This window comes from Chiloscyllium punctatum, chromosome 16 (assembly GCF_047496795.1).
Source record: "Chiloscyllium punctatum isolate Juve2018m chromosome 16, sChiPun1.3, whole genome shotgun sequence".
In the NCBI taxonomy this organism is placed as follows: domain Eukaryota; kingdom Metazoa; phylum Chordata; class Chondrichthyes; order Orectolobiformes; family Hemiscylliidae; genus Chiloscyllium; species Chiloscyllium punctatum.
In genome coordinates, this window is record NC_092754.1 from 2,870,670 (window position 1) to 2,895,862 (window position 25,193).

At 39.7% G+C, this 25,193-nt stretch overlaps 1 protein-coding gene across 3 annotated transcripts in view; it reads left to right on the top strand.

Moving 5' to 3' along the window:
• Positions 1-25,193, top strand: part of cfap74 (cilia and flagella associated protein 74) — a 203,653-nt gene that overhangs the window by 131,312 nt on the left and 47,148 nt on the right. For 2 of the 3 annotated variants that reach the window (XM_072585989.1, XM_072585990.1), the window contains exons 23-25: positions 4,817-4,904; positions 7,276-7,449; positions 13,647-13,780. In XM_072585989.1, coding sequence (XP_072442090.1) covers positions 4,817-4,904; positions 7,276-7,449; positions 13,647-13,780 — 396 coding nt within the window. The remainder of the gene's footprint in view (positions 1-4,816; positions 4,905-7,275; positions 7,450-13,646; positions 13,781-25,193) is intronic. The other variant, XM_072585991.1, reaches the window with a different exon arrangement.

Sequence of the window (25,193 nt, forward strand, 5' to 3'; positions counted from 1 at the left end):
CACCAAAATCCATGACCAAGAAACTGACTCCCACAGTTACCTTGAGAATACATCCTCACACCTGTACTTCCTGAAAAGATTCTATTCCATTCTCCCAGCTCATCCATCTCCATCGCATCTGTTCTGAAAATGGAAACTACTTTAAGCAGAAGTATGTGAATACATCTTAAATTGCTGGGGTACAATGAAATTGTTTTCTTATTCTGTATGTGCATGTTAACAAAATGCTTCATGGTAATAGACTAGTCTTCACAATTCATTAATTTGTTTAATTGGTTTCTATCTCAGTTCTTTATAAGACCATAATAAATAAGAAAGGAGTAGGCTGATCCACTTTCTTGCATTTTTGACATAACTCTTGATCCCCCTACTGATCAAGAATGTATCCACCTCAGCCTTAAATATTCACAAGGGCTCTGCCTCACAGCTCTCTGTGGCAAGGATTTCCAAAGACTCCCGGCCCACTGAGAGAAGAAATTCCTCCTCACCTCTGTCTTAAACTGGTGCCCCTTTATTCTGGGACTAGCCTACCTGATTGTAGACTTTCCCATGAAGGGAAACATCATCTCAGCTTCTACCCTATCTTGCCCCTTAAGAATTCTACATGTTTCAATGAGATCACCATTCAACCATTCATTTTTTATACTCACAATGAGTAGAGTCTCAAATAGTCTAGCTTTTGTTCACAAGACAAGAGGATGAATTTCTTCCAGGCTGCCCCAGGTGCAAGAGACAGGCTACGGTCTGGTACACACCGCCCATGTCTGAGTCAGAGCTGGATTCAGAGGAACCACACCTGGTGTGAAAACATTCTTGGAGGAGATACAAGGAAAAGAACAGGCCTTTATCCATGGATTTGGGGGTTGTGGAAATGTAGTGATTGGAATGAGGGTCAAGTGACCCTCATTGACTATGAGGTTCCTGACTGGGGCTGTTAACCTGGGCCAAACAGGGAACCCTGGCTGATAGATATAAACAGGAGTCTCAGAGATTCTCATCATTCAAGGGAGTGGCTCTGAGCTTGCTGGTCAGAGTCCATGTACAGAGAACAAAGAAGAAAGAAAATATATAGCCCAGGAACAGGCCCTTTGGCCCTCCAAGCCTGAGACGATCCAAATCTACTGTCTAAACCTGTCGCCCAATTCCTAAGCATCTGTATCCCTCTGCTCCCCACCTACTCATGCATCTGTCCAGATGCATCGTAAGTGAATCTACCGTGTCTGTCTCTACTACCTCTGCTGGCAACACGTTCCAGGTAACTGCCACCCTCAGTGTAAAGTACTTGCCGTGTGTATCCCCCTTAAACTTTTCACCTCTCATCTTAAAAGTGTGACCTCTCGTTATTGAATCCTTCACCCTGGGAGAAAGCTTATCTCTATCCACCCCCTGTCCATACCATTCATGATTTTGTAGACCTCAATCAGGTCCCCCCTCAATCTCCTTTTTTCTAATGAAAACAAACCTAACCTACTCAACCTAAGTTCATAACTAGCACCTTCCATAACAGGCAACATCCTCGTAAGCCTTCTCTGCACCCTATCCAAAGCGTCCACATCCTTTTGGTAATGTGGCAACCAGAACTGTACACAGTATTCTAAATGTGGCCTAACCAACGTCATGTAGAATTTTAACATGACCCGCCAGCTCTTATACTCAATATCCTGTCCAATGAAGGCAAGCATACCATATGCCTTCTTGACCATTCTATCTATCTGTGCAGCAACCTTCAGGATATAATGGACCTGAACTCCCAGATCTCTCTGCTCATCAACTTTTCCCAAGGCTCTTCTGTTTACTGTATAATTTGCTCTAGAATTAGACTTCCCAAAATGCATTACCTCACAATTGTCTGGATTGAACACCATCTGCTACTTCTCTGCCCATCTCTCTCCAGTCTATCTGTATTCTCTTGCATTCTTTGACAGTCCTCTACACTTTCTGCTATTCCACCAATCTTTGTGTCATCTGCAAACTTGCTAATCATACCAACGGTCCCCTCTTCCAGATCATTTATGTATATTACAAACAACAGTGGTCCCAGCACTGATCCCTGTGGAACACCACTGGTCACCTTTCTCCATTTCGAGAAACTCCCTTCAACTACTACTCTCTGTCTCCTGTTGCTCAACCAGTTCTTTATCCACCTAGCTAGAACACCCTGCACACCATATGACTTCACTTTCTCTATTAGTTTACCATGGGGAACTTATCAAACGCCTTACTAAAGTCCATATATATGATATCAACAGCCCTTCCTTCATCTACCAACTTGGTCACTTCCTCAAAGAACTCTATTAAGTTGGTGAGGCACGATCTCCCCCACACAAAACGATTTTGCCTATCACCGATAAGCCCATTCTTTTCTAAATATAAATAAATTTTATCCCTCAGTACCTTCTCCAACATCTTTCCCACCACTGACATCAGGCTCACTAGTCTGTAGTTAACCAGAATATTCCTACTACCTTTCTTGTACAGGGGGACAACATGAGCAACCCTCCAGTCCTCCGGCGTCTCACCTGTGTTTAAGGATGCTTCAAAGATATCTTCAGGGCCCCACCTATTTCCTCTCTCACTTTCCTCAGCAACCTCAGATAGATCCCATCTGATCCTGGGGACTTGTCCAACTTAATAACCTCTAGCCTACCCAACACATCTTCCCTACTTGTGCCAACATGATCCAGACTAATCAAACTTCTATCTCTGATCTCAATATTATCAGGTCCCCCTCTCCAGTGAACACTGATGCAAAGTAACCATTCAAAATCTCAACCGTTCTCCCAGGTTCGACACACAACCTTCCTTCCTTATTCTTTAGTGAACCAATCCTTTCTCTAGTTAACCTGCTTGCTACTTATATAAGAATAAAAGGCTTTGGGATTCTCCTTAATTCTGCTGACTAAAGCTATTTCATGACCCCTTTTAGCTCATTTGCTTCCTTGTTTCAGACTGGTCCTACTCTTCTGATATTTCTCCAGGGCCCGTTCTGTTCTTAAATGCCAAGACCTTATGTACGTTTCCCTTTTCCTCTTGGCTAGTCGCGCGATTTCTCCTGTCATCCACGGTTCACGAATCTTGCCTTCCTATCCTTTGCTTTCAACAGGACATGCCTATCCTGCCCTATCTTTGAAAGCCTCCCACATATCAAATATGGACTTCCCTTCAAATAACTGTGTCCAATCCACATTTCCGAGCTCCTGCCTAATTTTGATTTAATTGGCCTTGGCCCAGTTTAGTACTCTTCCCTTAGAACCACTCTCATCTTTGTCTGAGTATTCTAGAACTTACAGAATTGTGGTCACTGTTCTCAAAGAAATTCCCCACCGCAACTTCTACCACCTGGCCTGGCTCATTCCCCAACACCAGGACCAATATGGCCCCTTCCCTCCTCAGACTATTGACATTTTGCTCTAGAAAACTCTCCTGGACACTTCTTACAAGTTCTGCCTCATCCAGACCTCTGACACTAGTGTGTATCCCAGTCAATGTTGGGAAAATTAAAATCTCCCATCACCACTACCCTGTTGCCTCTACATCATTCCATAATCTGTTTACCTATTTGTTCTTCTACCTCACGCTCACAGTTGGGAAACCTGTAATACAACCCCAACAATGTAACTGCTCCTTTTGTATTTCTCAGCTCCACCCATAATGCCTCACTACTCAAGCCCTCCATAGTGTCTTCCTTTAGCACAGCCGTGATAGCATCCCTGACCAACAATGCGACTCCTCCTCCCCTTTTACTTCCTTCCCTCTCCTGTCTGAAGCATCTATATCCTGGAACATTTAGTTGCCAATCATGCCCTTCCCTCAACCAAGTCTCATAATTGCAATAACGTCAAACTCCCAGTCACCAATCCAAGTCCTAAGTTCATCTGCCTTACCCACTATACTCCTTGTATTAAAGTATGGCACTTCAGGCCACCAGTTCTTTTGCATTCACCTGCTCTCTGCCTACTCTTCCCCTTATTAATGCTATCTTCACATGTAAATAAAGAGTGACTTAGTGAAAGTCTCCATATTATCTCTCTCTGCCACCTGTCTGCTGCTACAACACTGAGCACAGCTTTGTATTTAATTTTTGAAATGTAGAAATGACTGAATTTACGAGAACTAACAAACAAAATGAATAAATATCATGAGCTTTGAACTATTTGTTAATATGCTGGGAAATTAAGAACAGCTTGAACCCTTCTCCACATCAAAATACAGAGTCACCTGCTGTTTCACATCGTTCACCTCAGTATGTCATTGGTCATTATATTATCAGCTCTTATTTCTAACAAATTCATTATTCACTAAAATTGCAGTATCTACTGACAGGGGTCTTTTTATTGGGACAATGCTCATTTTCCTGACTGTATTGCAATCAGTTTGTTCTATTGGTCAAATTAGAATGTAATTAGTTGGATAGCATAGATTACAATAATTAATTCCTGACTAGCAAAGTACAGGTAGTTCTTCTATAACGCAATGATTGTGTTCTTGTGCAACCCCACAGTATAGAAACAGCTTTAGAAACAGCATTTAAAGTGTTGGCGATGTAATCGTGTTACAGCCATTACACATTTTAAATGTTCGCACTTTAGAAATAGTGTCCCCAATTCGTCAATAACATTACAGTGAATTCACATTAATGAAATACGTGTTATAGCAGAACAACCTGTAGAACAATATATTTGTGAGGCATATTGTAAGTTTGGAAATTTTTTTCTAGATTAGAAACTGACAGAAAATCTTTTGTAAGGTTTGTTACTGTGTGTTTTTAAGACTGCAAATGACAATGAAAATTTCAAAGTTATGTCATCTATTTCAGGAAATCTTTACCAGAAGATGCTAAAAAATATTTCAACAAGGAAACGAGAGTTCTGGAAGCTCCAATGAACATATTGGTGGCAAATCAGGTTGCTATTTATTTTTTGTAATGTGCCAAAACAGTGTCCACCTGAGACTTGAATGTTTACTCTCGCCAATGAAATAGTTAATTTTAACAATGTTTTTTGAATCAATTGTTATACTTCCCAGAACACTTAATAGTTCATGCACACTGTTGCAAAATTGGTGCAATAGCAATAGTAATAGCAATAGACTCCTACCTTATACTAAGGCTCAGATTGACTTTGAAGTTAAGTAAACAGCCTCCAGAAAGATGCCTCCCTCCATGCTCCATGGTATGGCTATATCTGTGTTGGAAATACAGTAGTTGGTACAGAGTAAAACATATCTTTCACCACTTAATGACATACATACTACAATACAGAAATAAGTGTTTTACCCAATCAATCCATTTATCCTGCATACACACTGTATTTCTGTTCCCATACCACAACCTGTTCAGATGTTTCTCTATCCCCAGTCTAACTTATTCTTAAAGATTGTTCTGTGTACCTTTTCAACTTGCCACCTAAGTTGCTTGTAAATCGCAATGAAAATTGCTTATCAACTCAAAATCAGATGGATTCTATAAACAGTAGGCAATGCAATCCTCCTGGACACTCTCCAAGCAATTAAGACAAATATTTGCTTCAGGCAATAATTTCAAAAGCAAATTCCACAATTCAACCCACTTCTGTCTATTAATTTTTGTAATTTAAATGTGGCCGGTAGGGCTAACTTATGGTGTCCACCTATAATTGTCTTTGAAAGTGATGCTGCACTGTCTTCTTGAACCTCTGCTGTTCATATCATGTAGGTACACCCACAATGCTACCAGGGAGGTAGTTCCAGTATTTAAACTAGTGACTTTTGGAAGGACTGACAATAAGGTTATAAGTTAGGATGCTTTGTGACATGAAGTGAAACTTGAAGGTAGTTCTGTTCCATGTGTCTGTTGTCCTTGCCCTTCTAGATGATAGAAGTCACGGGTTTGGAAAAGGCTGTTAAATGAACCTTGGCAAGTTGCAGTGTAATCATCTTATTTCTGCTTTCTTGTTCTTAATTTCTAACATCTCAACTTATCCCTTGGTTTCCATGTCCCAAATCCCTCGTACACTGTAAATTCAGTTTCTACCTACTCTGTCAGTTCTTAATCTAATAAGCCTCTATCAAATCATTCCTGTTAACACCCCACTTTTTCAAGTGTGTCTTTGTATTTTCCTCATATGATATGGTAACTTAATAACCTTGTACGGTGGTTCTCTATTAAGCCAGACACCTGATAGTGTGAAGCCCAAAGCCGCACACAATATTTTGATAAATACAAAGTACCATGGATTCTGGAGATCTCAAATCATGACAGATAATGCTGGAGAAACTCAGCAGGTCTGGCAGTATCTGTGGAGAAAGAAAAGTGTTGACATTTCAAGTCTAATATGACTCTTACTTAGAACCAGTTCTGGTTAACTTTCCACAGTACTATAATTGTCGCCTTTCAAATGTTTTACATACAGTAAATTCACTGTTATGTCTCAGCTATTCTTGCCATAAAAATCAATATGGCAGCACAATGATTGTAGAATCATTGAATGTTTCAGCACCAGGAGGCCTTTCAGCCCCATCTAAAAGACCAATATGACTTTCCCCATTTCCTTTTACATACTTTTTAACTATCCATCCATATCCCTTCAAAACTTATCACAAATATTGCTTTCATGACTTCTCTCTTTAAAATTCTTCATAAAAGTCTTCTAATTTTTATGGTAATCTAAAATGTTATACATTATTTATAATTTTTGATTTTCCCAAATGTGCAAGCTGTCCTTTATTTAGCTTATTAAAGCACTTCTCAGTTTTGAACTATTCTATCAGATCTCAGTATTAACATGTTCTGTAGCTGAGAAAGGCCATAGTCTGACTCCTCTCTCATCATCATCAGAGCTACTCTTCCTTCTTTATTGTTATATGTCAAAAATGGAATGTTCACTCATTTGTTACAAGCACTTATATTTTATAGTCCTTCATAGTGATAGCCAAACCAAAATGAGTTTACATTGTGCATCATTATTTCTAGTGTGTTGAATAAGAAAATCAAAAATTCAGTTCCTATGGCGTAATGGGAGAGGCTTTTTTTGAATGGTGATGGTTGTGTATAAAAAATAAATAAGTAGTTAATGACCCATAGTGCCTCAGTATATTTTGGTTTGATTGAGGGTTAGACAACAAATCAAGATCTGAAGGAAAATGTTGAATTTATGTTTTTTCTCTCTTTCTAACTCTCACTTTCTCTTGTTCTCTGGAGTTTCTTGGCTATCTCTTGTTGTTTTAGAAAGAATATAATTTTTAAAACTTGCAAATAATTCTACTTGAAGGCACTCATGGGATTTACCTTTCTTTTAGACTAGATCAATTCCTTTCATTGTTCACGCAATTGTCACCAGTTCGGACTTAGAGATTGATTATCAAACGATTGACTTTGGTTATTGTTCGATCTATGAGTCTGTGTGGACTACTATCAGTCTCACAAACAAATCAATCCTGAGCCAGGAATATGGATTTGTTGATATTCCAGAGGTAAGAGAGAAGTTATTGAATTTCAGTCCTGTTGGGATGATATTTATCAATAAGTGAAAGAAAATACAGGATAAAACACAGCCTATTGACAAATATCTGGATTAGTGGTTTCCAGCATCTGCAGTCATTGTTTTTACTTATTGACAAATATGGCAGGTCCATGGTCTCCTCTGGCCATGGTTCCTCATGCTGACTTGGTGGGGAGGTCCTGCACAGACCTCTAATTATGTGGTCCAATGAAGTCATTAAAATTTAATCTGCATGTTTAAAGAGGGGTCCCATTGACTTTCTTTGAGCATTCCTTTGATCAGCTCAGAAGTGTATGTTAAGATTAGAATCCACAGGAAACTCTCAAGCATGATAAAAATGCACAGGCCATTTTAAATTCCACAGGCTAAATTATTGAAGTGTAGTTGTGTCCTAAAACAAGGAAATTGGCTGTCCTTTAATGACAGACACAAGCCCTATCATTGTTGCTGGCATCCAAACTTTAACTTCCCTGTTGCACCATGCATCCAGCACAACATAAATTTGTAGCACCAAACTATTTTAATGAGCTGCCAAATCTGATTTATTGAGAATGGACTCCTGAAAAATCTGAAGGATAATGGTTCTGATGGTGGTGCAGTATCTCAGTCATACAGGGTAATAGAACAGGTTGTTTTGTTTGAATTGCTGTTTTTATAAGAATGTTTTTTTCTCAGTTTTTTGGCATCAAAAGACAGAGCTCTTTTAATGACTGATAGCAGGGATCAATATTCCCTCATAACATCACAAGCACAGACAAGAACCTGGACTCTTAATCAAAGCTTTATATCAAGCTGTAAAGTGAATATTATTAACAGGTAACAGAATACACTCTGTGCAATATTAACCTGTTAAAATTTGGGATTATAATTTTCTAGATTATTTCCATAATTGTTGATCAGTAATTTACAACAGTTTTCAGCAATGTTATTAAGGTCTCTATTGTGTGATAAATTAAAGCTTAAAAATGAAGAGAGTTGGTTTCAGTTCAAGGTGAATTAGAGCATGATTTGTTTACTTGTATTACTCCTCCGCTGGTCACAATAAAGCTTGAATTTTAAAAATGAGATGATATTGCAATATATCAATATATCAATATTGATATATCAATATATCAAACTATATATCACTCAGTATCAGTAACAAGTCAGCCCACTACCTTACATTAGAAAGAATTAGCTTACTCCAAGCAAAACTTAAGCAATTTTGTAAAGGTTATGAACAAAATTGTTTATACTACAAATTTATTCAACTATCATTCTTGAGAATTAGCACACACACAGACACACACACACACACACACACACTCACACACTCACACACACACACACATATACATATGACTGGGAAAAGATATAAAAAGACTGCAGACTTAAAGTACTTTGCCGAGTAAGAATAAATTCAGAAAAGGGACAGTTCACAGATTGTCGCAAGTGCTGGTGTGCAACTGAAGTCACTTTCCACACAAACTGGTGACTCTCAGATTTCTTCCTGGACTAGGAATGGCTGGCTGATTTTGTTTTATCACGAGAGTAAAAATAATTCAGAATTCTCACATAAAAAACTCTCCTCTTGAAGTGTTGAGTCATCCACTGCTGTTCCAGGCAGGTTATGTTTCTAACCATCAATGTTCAAATCCAATTACCTTATTACACTGAAAACATGGACCATGTGACTTCACTCTGAAAGTATTTTAGACTCAGTGGGCTGAATTTTCCCAAAGGTCAGCTAGTTGTCAATTTTGGAGAGTTTTCCTCGGAATCTCAAATGGTTCTTCTCTCACAATGTTACAGTGCTCACCTCATTAATTCTGCAACATGCCTCCATAGCTATCTTGTTCTGGGCAGTAGAGAAATGCTTGTCACTGACAGGACCTTATAGCATTCATGTTACAGACATCAGATTTAAACCCAGAACTTGGGGTGTGTCAAACACTGCTAGACTGATCTGAAATAGTCACTTGGGTTAGCGCAGTGTTCTTGATTTGGAGGAATGAAACCAATGCTACAAGAAACTTAATGACCTTCTGCACTCCACAAGGTGAATACTTCTCTCTGATCTTCTTAAGATCTTCTCTCTGCTACCTCACACTCACTCTAACTTTGCCATTTCTCCCAGCAAGGCCCATAGTCCACCAATCTCCCTATTTCATGTCGCATCCTTTCTCAATGGTTCTTAACCCACACCATCCTCCCAAACTACAAACCTGCCCTGCCCTCTGCACTTAATACTTGTTCGTTCAGACACAAAACCACCTTCCTAACAGACAAAGGACCAGACCCCTGACTGACCATAGTGCCCTGAACTGGACTAAGAATTACTCCCCTCAGACTTTCAGACATGGCCATTTGGTTGAAGCACATTGAGTCATAATAATAGAATTATACAACACAGAAACAGACCCTGCGGTCCAACTTGTCCTCACTGGCCAGACATCCCAATCTGACCTAGTCCCACTTGCACTGTGTTTGCCATGTAAGTTGCTCCCAAATGCTGTGATTGTGTTATTGACATAGCACAGTGCCAGTCAACAAAATGCCCATCGTCTTGACTGTTCATGCTGGCAAACAGTTCAAGCTGGACTTCACCAGTTTCCTCATTTCCCCTCCCCCCACCTTGCCCCAGTTCCAACTTCCAGCTCAGCACTGTCCTCATGGCCTGTCCTACCTGCCAATCTCCCTCCCCACCTATCCACTCCACCCTCCCCTCTGACTTATCACCTCCATCCCCACTCCCATTCACCTATTGTACTCTTTGCTACATTCCCCTACCCTCCTCTGACCTATCACCTCCATCCCCACCCCATTAATCTATTGTACCTTTTGCTACCTTCTCCCCAGCCCCGACCCCCACTTATCTCTCCACCCTGGAGGCTTCCTGCCTCCATTCCTGATGAAGGGCTTTTGCCCGAAACGTCAATTTTCCTGCTCCTCGGATGCTGCCTGACCTGTGCTTTTCCAGCACCACTCTAATTAGACTCTGGTTTCCAGCATCTGCAGTCCTCATTTTGCCTAAACAGTTCAAGCTACCTAGCTTTCTGTCTGTTCTAAAAGGAGATACAAGGCAAAGCAGGGATGCTTTGGGCATCCAAGTAAGCAGAGGGTGAGTGAATTTAAAAACAGCAAGTTAACAGCTGCAAGATGCACCCAGCTGTGATCATGAGTTGGCTGCCTGTTCTTGTGTGCTAAGCAATGATAGTACCATTGCAATGTAGCATGTCAGTTCAGCTCCAAAGTACAGTAGTAAGGTGCTGAACTGCATTGGACCATACTAATGTGATGAAGCTAATGCCAACCATCATGAATGAAGGGTGCAGGTGTTTGCTGTCCATGGGCCATGCCGTGAAGTGTTGAGGTGTTGCACAATATGGATGCTTGGAGAAAAAAGCAGGAACACCATAAACAGTACAGCACAGGAACACATGTCTGTGCCAATGGTGATGCCATTCTAAATCAATCCCAACTGCCTACTCCTGGTACATAATGCTCTATTCCCTGACTGTTTATGTTTTTGTCTAAATACCTCCTAAAAGTTGCTATCATATCTGCTTCTACCACCTCCCCTGGCAGTGTGTTCCAGGTACGTACCACCCTCTGTGTAAAAACTCTGCATTGCATATTTCCTTTCAACTTTTCCCCCTCTCACATTAAACCTAGCCTCCAGTATTTTACACATTTCCCCCGGAAAAAAGATTTCACCAATCTGCCGTATCCATGATCCATCTGTGAAGATGCAGAGGAAATGGGAAGAATTTTAAATGAATTCTTTGTCAGGGGATGATGTGGATGTAGTAATCCAAAAGGGTTCCAAAATCCATCATGTCACACTTGTCCAAATTAAACTTCATCTGCCATTTCTTCGTCCAACTTTCCAACTGACCTGTATCCTGTTGTGGCCTTTAATAAACTCTGTCATGATCCACAACTCCATCAATTTCAGTGTCATCTGCAAGCTTACTAATCAGATCACTTACATTTTCATCCAAATCATTTATATATGTTACAAACAACAGAGGTCCAAACCCTGACCCTTGCAGAAAACCACTTGTCACAGACCTCCAGTTAGAAAAACACCCCTCCAATTTGCCTCTGTCTTCTATGACCCAACCAATTTTGTATCCAACCTACCAACTCACCGTTGATCCCATGTAATTTAATCTTCTGGACCAGTCTACTATGAGGGGCCTTGTCAGATATTTTGATAAAGTTCATGTAGACAACATCCACTGCTCTGCCCTCATCCATCATCTTCGTCACTTCAGGAATAAAATAAGAATACAACCTATAGATCCAGCTTTTCAACTTTCTATCTAACTCCCTAAATTCCCTTTGCAGGATCTGATCTCTCTTCCTGCCTTTGTCGTTAATATCAGTATTCACCATGACCTGCAGCTGCTCACCCTCCCCTTTCAGAGCGTCCTGTGTCTGCTCAGAGACATTCTTGATCCTGGCACCAGGGAGGCAACACACCATCCTGCAGCTACAGAAATGTCCATCTATATAGAGCCACAACTATAGAATCCCTACCACTACTGCTCACGTACACCTCCACCCTTGCTGCTGTACAGCAGAGGCAGTTGTGGTGCCGCAGATCTGGCAGCTTTTGTTTCTTTCCACTGAGAGGCCATCGACCCCCCCCCCCCCCCCCCCCACCACCTCCAATAGTAACCAAAACAACAAACTTGATTCAGAGACAAATAGCCACAGTTGGCTCCTGTACTGCCTGAAATATTGAGAATTTCACTTTTTTCATTCTTACCATTATTTCCTTTCTTTCCTGCCATTGTCCACATCATTCAGCTGGGAAAGTTCAGCCCATTATCTGCCTTGCTCTTTGTACCTAATTAGTCATCATTACTATATTTATTTTGCTCATATTTGTAAGGTAAAGGATCTTTTGGTATTTCCATTAAATCCTGGAGTTCTGCCATTTATTTTTTTACCCTCAGTTCTCCACATAATTTTTTTTAAGTGATTCTGGCCTATCAAGCCAGATCCTAACAAATGAATTGTCCAGTATTCTCATAACTGGGATCATATTTTAGCGATCGTTAACGTAGTACCTCACACGAGAGTTGCATATGCTTATCTTTTAATACTTGAGCTACGAATTAAAGAACTTCAAAAATTCAGATTACATTAGTGATGTGGAGGTATTACTTTTTGAAATAATTGCACAGAGGCTGGTATCCCCTCGCCAAGTCACCCTTTATTTAGATGTGCATAGTACACTGGCTGTAGCCAGCCAGTTCGGAGTCAGTCCCTGAACTGAGGAGTTTCTAAATCACCTCATTTCTTTTTAACTAGGTTCAGGTAGCAGCAGTAGTGAGTAATGCAGCTGAACACATCACAAAGAAACAAAACAAAAACAAACAAAGGAAGGTAATGTCTCCAGGCAAGAAAACTTTTCCCCATAGTACACTGGCTGTGGCCAGCCAGCTTGGTGTCAGTGCCTGAACTAAGGAGATTTTAAATCTCCTGGTTATATTTATTTTTTAGCTTTCTTTTTCTGGTTAGTTTTTTTTGTTTCCCCCCAACTACTACCATAAAGTAGTAGTGCTCATATTCCTCAGCACTCGTGTTGTGTGTGTGCAGGCGCAAGATACAGTGAAAAACACCAAGTGAAAATAACTTTATTAACGTTCCACCACCAGAAAAGATACCTGTGCGGCCAATGAACCAAGCAAAGCCCAGAGCAAGCAATGCTTACGTGAAAAAGATGTAGGGGAGGATAGGGACTAAATCAAAATAGAATTGGAGGGGAAAATAAAGCACTTTATTCCCCATGGTGCCAGTTCTGCCTAAAGAGGCCAAGAGTATTGGTTGACACCGTGTTCTCCATCATCTCTGAGTTATACTGGTCAGCCAGGGCTTTCCTGATTGACCCAGGTTAACAACCTCAATCAATGATCTCATGGTCAACAAGATCCAGCTGATTCCAATCACTACACTTTTATCATTGTACTTAAACTATTATGCAGTCCTCATATGTCCTATTATGCAGTCCTCAGCTCCTGAATGTAAAATTTGACACAGTAAAGCTCAAAGCTAGTTTACTTGACCCCAAATGCTAACTCTGATTTTTCTCCACAGATGCTGATGAGCTTTTGCAGCAATTTCTGTTTGTGTTTCTAGTTTTTGTTTTCTTGTCACTTCTTCTGTTTTTTACAGTATGTGGAAGTGCAACCTAATGACGGGTTTGGTGTACTTTTACCTCTGGAAACTCTGAATATTGATATCATAGTCAAAGCCAAAGAAGCCAAAGAATATAACTTTGAGTTAATTTGCAAGTCTGAGATTAACAGGTAATCAAAGTTTATGTGGAGTATCTGCTTCTAACTAGGACTGATTTTGTTTTTGGAATTACTGAGATACTTTATGCTGTATAATCCATTCGGGCCCCTACGATCTATAGTAGGCCTTTACAATCATGCTAGTGGTGGTAGACTCCTAATTATTTGTGTTTGTCCAAAGTGTAAATGATTTTGTTGTCTTTAGTCAACTCTGTCATGACTGAAGATTTCAATGTGAATACAGTAGGGACCGACACAGAATTGTCATGACAAGAGAGTCAAGGGTTTAGGGAACAGGCAAAAAAGTGGCATTAAAGCCTCAATCTGATTAGCCATAATCTTATTAAATGGCAGAGCATGTTCAGTGGACTGACTGGTCTACTCCTGCTCCTATCTCTTATGATCTGATTGGTGTTTGGGGTAAGCTTATTATTGCTAATGTTTATTTTGCTCAGGTTTATAAAGTAAAGTTTCTTTTAGTGTTTCCATTTAATCCTGGAGACATGATATCCGCTAATGTGGTATTTCCTAAGGATCAAACTGAAATACTTGTTACTGTAATTAATGTAAGACACTTCATCCTGTTCACAAACTGACAAACCTTGAAATACTGTAAAATAAACTCTCATGATAGACCGTAGATATATTAGAAGTAACTAATAAATTGTAGCAAGAAAGCAGTCATCACCTCGTGCTTCTTTTACAGAAGCAAAAGTCAGTTCCTCTTCGCTCAGAAACGTTTTCACTTTGAAGATAAGGTTGAGACAGAGGAAATCAAAAGGTTTATTTTAATAATAAATTTAGTTCTTACTTAGGTAAAGTTCAAAAGCAGAAGTTTCCAGAGCCTAAATCTGGCAAGGAAGATGACAATCTAATAATCTGCCAGATTTAATGGTGTGATAATTATGTACAAAACAATTCGGACAGCTTTGTGATGAAGCAACAGTACTAATGACTTTATTTAAACAGTATTAGCATATTCTGCCTCACCTTTCACCAAGCAGCCTTGGAGTTAGCTTATACTCAAAACCCAATTCTATCTTAGTGAATGCACAGTTCTTAATTATTTTGAAAAACATCTTATTTTAATCATAAAGTACCACAAAGAGGAAAGAGAACATCGGGAGATGGACAAAATACTCATTTTTATATCTTCAGTGTTACTTGCTAAGAACAGTGGCCAATAACAAATGGTGATTGGGCTGTTGGTGTTTTCTGTAAGACTGTAGCAGGAGGAACGTTTATACTCAAGACCCATGACTTCACCAGTTTCACCATGAGTGTTACTGCGTTGGTTTAATCACCAAAATGTAATAATTCCACTCATTTGTATTTCCGACCAGACTAAAAGAAATGTTGACTGGGCTTATTTAATTAATTCAAAACTAATGTGTTTATTATGGACAAAACTCATTCTTAAAGCAATTGCCAACTGTTGATTAACACCTAGGCTATGGTCCAGAATTTAAGTGGGTATCCCATTAATCCTTAACCCAGACACACTCAAACACAAAAAGGTAAGTCTCTGTGGAGATGATAAGTTGTGCTTTTTTTAAAAAAAAGCAAAAGGATGAAAAACAAAGCCCATGAGATAAAGTCTGAAAACAAAATTCAAATTTTGATAACTTCTGAAGTCTGCTGAAATTTCCCGTTAACAAAGCTGAATTGCTGACAGCTGAAGATTGCTGATAAAGGTCCAGTTCCGATTCCAATCAACTTAAATTTGTGTTGTCAAGAATTGGTCACAGTCCACCGCTTAAGGATTCACCTGATAAATGGAAGGACTGGCATTTGGAAACTCTACCAGGTACCCAGGGGCTCCTTTAAGAAGCAAGAATTCAAGAAAGCTTACAGCTACGGAGTAATTCCTCTATTAACACTAATGTCTGGGTTGCAAAACAGAATTCTGAGGCCAGAAACAGTTGTATAGACACCTTGTCCTCTCAAAGCCATGCTTTTTACCAGTACTTTAATCCCACTCCCTCCCAGTAAACCCCATTTCTTATCTGCTTGCCTTTTGCCTAGCTGCCTTTTCAAAATCATTTGACTTCCCAAAACACAGCAAGTGGCTTACAGCATACATTAAACTTTTAATGTCAGTAATTATCAAATAACAGCCCACATACTTCTGAACACAATTACAAGAAATTACATGATCCTATTTATTTCAAAAAATGTCCAAATAATTCCATGTCTTAATGTTCACGCATTTGTAAATATAAATGTGTATCTCCAACAATCTTTCCAATATGGATAATGTCAGCACTATCCCAATGAGGTAGTAATTCAGTGTTAAAATGAAAAAGCTCAATTCCTTACCGAGCATCGCTCTGGGAGTACCATCACCACAAGGACACTTACAATCCAAGAGGAAAGCAGAGCAGAAAGGCAGGAGTAATAAATGTGGTTTTGCCAAAGTTTTCACATTTCACCCCCCCCCACCCCCGATTTGGAGATGCCGGTGTTGGACTGGGGCGTACAAAATTAAAAATCGCACAACACCAGGTTATAGTCCATGAGGTTTAATTGGAAGCACTAGCTTTCGGAGTGCCGCTCCTTTATCACTATGCTCCTATGCTCCTTCATCAGGTGGTTGTCCAGGTGATTGTTCCAATTAAACCTGATGGACTATAACCTGGTGTTGTGCGATTTTTAACTTTGCCCTCCACCTGATTTTTGTTTTTAAATGCTAGAAATTTGAGATTAAAAACAAGGATTTGCAGTTTAGGTAATATAAAAACAAAAGGAGTGTGATCATAGTGAGATTTGAAACGGGGGAATGGGATTGTGGGAGATATAGCAGTTTGGATCAATAATTGGTTTGCTGAAAGAAGACAAAGGGTGGTGGTTGATGGGAAATGTTCATCCTGGAGTCCAGTTATCAGTGGTGTACCGCAAGGGTCAGTGTTGTGTCCACTGCTGTTCGTCATTTTTATAAATGACCTGGATGAGGGCGTAGAAGGGCGGGTTAGTAAATTTGCAGACGACACTAAGGTCAGTGGAGTTGTGGATAGTGATGAAGGATGTTGTAGCTTACAGAGAGACATAGATGAGCTGCAGAGCTGGGCTGAGAGGTGGCAAATGGAGTTTAATGCGGACAAGTGTGAGGTGATTCATTTTGGTCGGAGTAACCAAAATGCAAAGTACTGGGCTAATGGTAAGATTCTTGGTAGTGTAGATGAGCAGAGAGATCTCAAGGTTGACAGGGTTGTTAAGAAGGCATACAGTGTTTTAGCTTTTATTAATAGAGGGATCAAGTTCTGGAACCATAAGGTTATGCTACACCTGTACAAAACTCTAGTGCGGCTACACTTGCAGTATTGTGTACAGTTCTGGTCACCGCATTATAAGATGGATGTGGAAGCTTTGGAAAGGATGCAGAGGAGATTTACTAGGATGTTGCCTGGTATGGAGGGAAGATCTTACGAGGAAAGGCTGAGGGACTTGAGGCTGTTTTCGTTAGAGAGAAGAAGGTTGAGAGGTGACTTAATAGAGACATATAAGATAATCAGAGGGTTAGATAGGGTGGACAGGGAGAGCCTTTTTCCAAGAATGGTGACGGTGAACACGAGGGGGCATAGCTTTAAATTGAGTGGTGATAGATATAGGACAGATGTCAGAGGTAGTTTCTTTACTCAGAGAGTTGTAAGGGTATGGAATGCTTTGCCTGCAACAGTAGTAGATTTGCCAACTTTAAGTACATTTAAGTCGTCATTGGACAAGCATATGGATGTACATGGAATAGTGTAGGTTAGATGGGCTTCAAATTGGTATGACAGGTCGGCACAACATCGAGGGCTGAAGGGCCTGTACTGCACTGTAATGTTCTATGTACAAAGATGACAGTTTTAAAACAAGGCATTACTGGTCTAGAAATCAGGGTAAATCAATGTACCTATCCAGATGTACCACCTTCACTTATAGCATTGCTAAAATTTATTAATTTGATAGCAAACAGGGAACAAACTGGGACCATCTTAGTCTATATATGATTTGGAGACAGACTTTATAACCGAGCCATCAGAACAGCTAGGAATTTATTCTTGATGTATAAATATTCAGAACAGAGTCATAGAGTAAATACAGTGCGGAAACCAAACCTTCAGTCCAACCAGTCCATGCCAAACATAACTTCAAACTAAACTAGTCCCACCTACCTGTTCCAGGGCTATATGCTGTCAAACCTTTTCTATTCATCTAGTTATCCAAGGTTTTTTAAACGTTGTAAATGTAGCCATACCCATCACTTCCTCAAAGTTCATTCCATACATGAATCACTCTGTGTTAAAAAATTTGCCCCTCCTTCCACTCACCAGAAAAATGTGCCCCTTAGTCTTGAAATCCCACATCTTAGAGAAAAGACAACTGCCGTTAACTCTATCCATACAACTCATTATTTTATAAGTCTCTATAAGGACGCCCCTCAACCGCCTATCCTCCAGTGAAAAAGGTCCCAGTCTATCCAGCCTCTCTTTATAATTCAAACCTTCCATGCCCAATAACATCCTGGTAAATCTCTTCTGAACCCTCTCCACCTTAATAATATTCAGTATAAGAATAGTTATTGCTTAGAAATCAAATGTTCATTGTTTCCTGTGGTGCACAAGTTATTAGACTTACGAAAATACATCTATCTGTTTCCAGCTTTGGACTTTCTTCTGTGTGTGAAAAAATAAATTTTTGCTTTTCTTCCTTTTGTAGTTTATTAATAACCAAGTGTGAATATAGAGTGGACACAGCTAAATGTAAATGTTATCTTTGATTTGGTGCCATGTTGCTGTTTCATTTCTCAAAGGATTTAAAACATTCAACTGTGACATGTCTTTCTTTCATCAAACTGTGACCTTCATATTATATATAGATATATATATATACATATATAAATTATATGAAATATACGTTGAATATAGAAGTTGGGATGTCATGTTGAGATTGTACAGGACAATGATGAGAACTCTTTTGGAGTACTGTGAGCACTTCTGGTCATGCTGTTATAGGAATGATATTATTAGGTCAGAGAGGGTTCTGAAGAGATTTGCCAAGATGTTGTCGGGAATGGAGGGTTTGCGCTATAAGCTAGGATTTTTTCACAGAAGCTTAGGAGATTGATAGGTGACTTTATAGAGGTTAATAAAATCATACAGAGTATAGATAATGAAATGGCAAGTATCTTTTCCCTAAGGTGGGGGTTTTAAAGACTAGGAGGCATATTTTTAAGGAGAAAGATTTTAAAAAGTCATGGGGGCAATTTTTTTACACAGAGTGGTTCATGTGTGGAATGAACTTCCAGAGGAAGTGGTGGATGTGGGTATGTTACAATGTTTAAAAGACACTTGGTTAAGAGCATGAATAAGAAATGTTTGGAAGGATATGAGCCAAGCACGGGAAGGTGGGACGAGTTTAGTTTGGGATTATGGTCGGTATGGACTAGTTGGACCACAGGGTCTGTTTCCTCTGCTGTATGACTCTATAAATGGAAATATTATCTTGACAGATATTTCACTAGTAAAGAAAATAGATAACCCATGAGAATGATGGGCGTAAATGAGTTATGATCATCTTTCCCATGAGCAAAGCAACACCTGGAAGTTGTCAGCAGTGGTGAAGAGTCATTTTTAATAATTGTGCATTTCTCCAGTCTCGGAATAGAATTTTGAGCCAATTAATTCAGGAGCAGAGGCTGTCAGCAAATCATTAAGTTGCCCGAGAGTGGCATCAAACCTGGGTACCTAGTGCTGTGAGGCAGTAATGCTAACCGTGCTGCCCTAAATGTAATAATCTTTTCAGAAATGAGTTGGTTGCTGAGACTTATTAAAAATAAAACAAAATTGAATATATCTGAATACATTTACTATAAGGAACAAGGTAAATGAGCTTGTGACACAGATTGAAATTGGCAGGTATGATGTGGTGGGCATCACAGAGATGTGTCTGCAAGGGGATCAGGATTGGGAGCTGAATATTAAAGGATATACATCCTATCAGAAAGATAGGCATGTGGGTAGAGGGGGTGGGGTTGCCCTATTAGTAAGAAATTAAATAAAATAAATATTAAGAAACAAAGTAGGGTCAGATGGTGTAGAATCTGTGTGGGTAGAATTAAGGAACCACAAAGGTAAAAAACCCATAGTTGGAGTCATGTATAGCCCTCCAAACTGTAGACAGGAGCTGGGGCACAAGATACGCCAGAAGATTGAAAAGATGTTTTGGAAAGGCAAGGTTACAGTGATCACGGGGGATTTCAATATGCAGGTGGACTGGGAAAATCAGGTTGGTAATGGCTACAAGAAAAGGAATTTGTAGAATGTCTACGAAATGGTTTTTTGGAGCAGATTGTGATGGAGCCCACTAGGGGACAGGCAATACTGGATTTAGTGTTGTGCAATGAGGCAGACTTGATAAGAGAGCTTAAAGTGAAGGAATCCTTTAGAAGCAGTGATCCAACCTGATCAATTTATTCTGCAATTTGAGAAGGAGAGGATAGAATCAGGGGTAATGGTATTACAGCTGCATAAAGGCAACTACAGAGGCATGAGGGAGGAGCTGGGTAGAATTGACTAGGAGAGGAGCCTAGCAGGAAAGATAGTAGAACAGCAATGGCAGGAGTTTCTGAAAGTAATTCAGGAGACACAGCAGAGATTCATCCCGATTAAAAAGGAGCATGGTACAAGGAGGATGAGACAACCATGACTGACTAGGGAAGTCAGCGAAAGCATATAAAGTAGCGAAGAACAGTGGGAAACCAGAGGATTGGGAAGCTTACAAAGACCAACAGAGGGCAAAACAAAGGAGGGAGAAGATTAAATATGAGGGTAAGGTAGTCAGTAATATAAAAGAAGACTGTAAGAGCTTCTTTAGATATATAAAGGGCAAAAGAGAGGCAAAAGTAGACATTGGACCACTGGAAAATGACGCTGGAGAGTCAGTGGTAGGAAACAAAGAAATGGCTGAGGAACTGAATAATTAATTTGTGTCAGTCTGCAAGCGGGAGACACAAGTAATTTCCCAAAATTTCAAGAGAGTGAGGGGTAAGAGCTGAGAATGATGGTCATCACCAAGGAGAAGGTGCTAGAAAAACAGAATGGCTTGAAAGTGGATAAATCACCTGGACCAGATGGACTACACCTCAGAGGTCTAAGAGAGATAGCTAAAGAAATAGTGAAGGCATTAGTGGTAATCATTCAGGAATCTCTAGAATCATATAGGGTGCCAGAGGACTGGAAAATTGCTAACATAACACCCCTGTTTAAAAAGGAAATAAGGCAGAAGACAGAAAATTACAGACCAATTAGCCTAACCTTGGTCATGGGTAAGATCCTGGAATCCATCGTGACGGTTAAGGTTTCTAAATACTTGGAAGTGTCTGGTAAAATAGAGCAGAATCAGCATGGTTTCATCAAGGCAGATCATACCTGACAAATCTGCAAGAATTCTTTGAGGAAGTAATGAGCAGATTAGACCAAGGAGAACCAATGGATGTTATCTACCTGGACTTCAAGAAGGCCTTTGACAAGGTGCCACTGAGTAATCTAAGGACCCATGGTGTTAGACGCAAGGTGCTAGGATGGATAGAAGCTTGGCTGTTTGGCAGGAAGCAGAGAGTGGGGATAAAAGGGTCCTTCTCAGAATGGCTGCCGGTTACAAGTGATGTTCTGAAAGACTTAGTGTTGGGCTCACAACCTTTCTCTTTATACATTAATGATCTAAATGAAGGAACTGAGGGCATTCTGGCTAAGATTGCAGATGATACAAAGATAGGTAGAGGGATGGGTAGCATTGAGAAGGCAGGGAGGCTGCAGAAAGATTTGGACAGGTTAAGAGAGTAGGCAAAGAAGTGGCAGATGGAATACAACGTGGGGAAATGTGAGGTCATGCACCTTGGTAAGAAGAATAGAGGCATGGACTATTTTCTCAATGGGGAGAAAATTCAGAAGACAGAAGTGCAAAGAGACTTGGGAATTTGAATCTAGGATTCTCTCAAGGTAAACTTGCAGGTTGAGTCAGTAGTTAGGAAGGCAAATGCAATGATGGCATTTATTTTGAGAGGACTTGAATGTAAAAGCAAGGGTGTACTTCTGAGGCTCTATAAGGCTCCAGTCAGACTACATTCGGAGAATTGAGGGCAGTTTTGGACCCCGTATCTCAGGAAGGATGTACTGGCCCTGAAGCGTGTTCAGAGGAGATTCATGAGAATGGTTCCAAGAATGAACAGCTTAATATATGAGGAACTTTTGAGGACTCTAGGTATATACTTGATAGAGTTTAAAAGGAAGAATTAGACAATTTTTTCTCAATGTTGCAAATCCCATTTCTCTGATTTTTTGATAAAGAATACTGAATGGCCTGGACAGTGTGGATGTTGGGAAGATGTTTCCATTGGTAGGAGAGACTAGGACCCAAGGGCAGAGACTTAGAGTAAAGGGAAGACCACTTAGAATGGAGATAAGGAGAAATTCTTCAGCCAGAGAGTAGTGAATCTATGGAATTCACTGCCACAGAAGGCTGTGAAGGCCAGGCCATTGAGTATATTTAAAATAGTGATAGGTTCCTGATTGTAAAGGGGATCAAGGGTTATGGGAGAAAGCAGAAGAATGGAGTTGAAAAACTTATTAACCATGATTGAAAAGCAAAGTAAACTCGATGGGCTGAATGGCCTAATTTCTTCTCCTATGTCTTATGGTCTTATGGTCTAACAGTGGAGAACTTTTAAATAATCAACACCAACAAGCGCCCAGTCTAAAAAGAATTGTCTATCAGATTCTCCCATCCACCTTGTCAAATCATTTTCGTAATTGTTCACTTTTCTTATTTTGTTCTTGGCTTTCCCCACACTTTGAAATGTTGACATTTTTGAAGAATTCACTTATTTTTAATTTGATTGATCAGATTATTTTCACAGAAGTTATTTGTTCTTAAAAAATGATGAAATTCCATAGATTCCGTTTGAAATAATTTTTCAAAACCATTATTTAAAACCAAAGTAATAATCCAAAATATGAAGAATTAGATTAAAGCTTTGACACAGTATCTTACTATGAAGAACCAGATGATGCCACTGTATTGCAGTCAAGATTGAAGAAAATTGGTTTGAGCCAAATTCATTCCATGGCTGAATTTTGCCAAATATATTGCCCAAGATTGGGGCCCAGAGGAGCATATGACAAACTGGACATTCCAGGTAACCACTGACTATAACACCAGGAATTGTCACCATCTAGTTTCTAGCTGGTGTGTGGCAAAAAAGGAAACTACATCAATGTGGTGAGATGGGGTAATAATAGTACTAAAAGACATGGAAATAGCCCTCTTGCCTGTCAGTAGTGAGATTCTCATCTCACCATTCAAAATTTAGTTGCAGAATTAGACAAATTTTTCTCAATGTTGCAAATCCCATTTCTCTGATTTTTTGATATGTTCCCTCGTGACACACCATTGTCCACATTGTTCAGGAGCTGGGAGTATACCATCCAGGTCTTCAAAGCATAATCAAAATCCAACCATTAAAATTGTGGCCAGCATCAGAATTGCTTTAAAAAACCTTTGCTTAATATCACTTGGATTTAAGCTTGTGCTGAATGTAGTCATTTTTGTTTGGAACTAGAGAATTTATGAAAAAAGAAAAAACATTGTTCCCATCTTAATTTTGTAAGTGTTTTTTCAGGTCATCATTTGATAACTACGAGAGAGTAGGCATCATTTTTATTATTCTTTACCAACTCTGAGGTGATTGCCTATGCTGTTCAAGAGAAGCTTTGATGTATTTTTCCTTCTGGAAATTTGCTGTATTATGGCAGGTTCCTCCAAATGACTTCATTAAGACTTGAGATAAACAATTGTGGTGTCAGAACTCAAGGAGAAGGTTAGATATTATAACATTACATGGCACTACCAGATTCTATATCAACAGCTCAAATCCTCTGCCTTCTGCCAAAACAGATAGGTCACTAATGCGTGGAAAATGACTCAATTAAAATTCAGTGCACAATGATACTGATTGAAAAAAATCCTCACTGAAATTAGGTAAGGCAGTCTTAGTCTTGTGGGCAGAAGTTGGCAGCATTAACCTGTTTATAGTTAAGTGCATTACTGAGGCAGTTTTACTCTATATCTGGCCACTGCTATACGTGATCTAGCAACATACAATGTTGATGTTCATTGTTGGAAATTGAAATAGTTATTTTTCACAATGCTAAATGTTATGGGTGATCAAATATAGTAGAAATTGGTACACACCACCATTCTAAACCACTGTCCTAAAATGTTACTATTTCAAGTAATGTATGTTTAATAGTTGCCACAACTTGACCCCCGAGACACTTATAGCAGAGGTGATGGTTGGACTGAAGGGTCTGTTTCCCTGCTGTTCAACTCTGTGACTGTATAACCACTGCAAGCCACATCAGCTGGGACAACACATCCATCTAGGACAAGCCAAACCGAGACACGTGCGAGAATTCCTTGAAGCATGGCACTCCCACCGGAACTCCACCAATAAATACATTGACTTGGATCCCATTTATCACCCCCCCCTGAGAAAAATAACAGGAAATTACATCACCACAGGAAATGACATCACCAACTCAAGGCAACCTAAACACATAAATAAAAAGCAGACCATACCACCAGTGCTTCACTGGAGGCTCAACATTTGATGATGTTACCTAGAATGGTGACGAAACGTCTGAAAACAAACCTTCCAGTTCAGCGAGCAAACTTACATCCAGAACCTCAACCTGAGCTACAGATCTTCTCAAAACTTGCTAACAGCAAGCCAGCCAAAATACTAAAGCCACAATCTAATTTCTCCAAACATTCTACTTTCAGAACAATAAAATTACATGCATCAACATTTGTAATTATGCACATTACCAAGTAAATGGTCACAAAGATATTCTAATTTTCATTAACGAAACAGAATGTATCCTTTCTCAATTCCACTTCCGTCAGTATCTGTACATGCAATGTATACATAGCCTTTAAAGTATGCAGGTCTCCTAATGGTATATTTGGGCATTGTCATTGGCTGTTCCTAAATTTGTTTTTGAAAGCAACAAAGGACAAGGTGTGGAATGGTCAGACCACTGTCAGTCTGGCGTTTAGGGGTATATGGGTTTTATCAACATAGGCATATATCTCTGGAACCTTTGCAAATGCAGCTCACTTGGAAGCTACAGAATCGATCATTCTTCAGGACACTCTTTGTTAAAATAGCCACATTTCATGCTCATTTCACAACAAGGAGTTTTCCAGAAACAGGAGAGCTGAATAGAAAAGCATCCTTTCTTTTAGCAAGCTTCTCTACAATTACAAATCCAGTGTAACCTCCACATTGACAAAACGCTGTTCAGACATTGGGGTAGAGGAGAAGGATAGGGGACAGGAGTGGCTAAACCTTTAACTGGAGAGGTGGCTTCCTGGCCTGCCA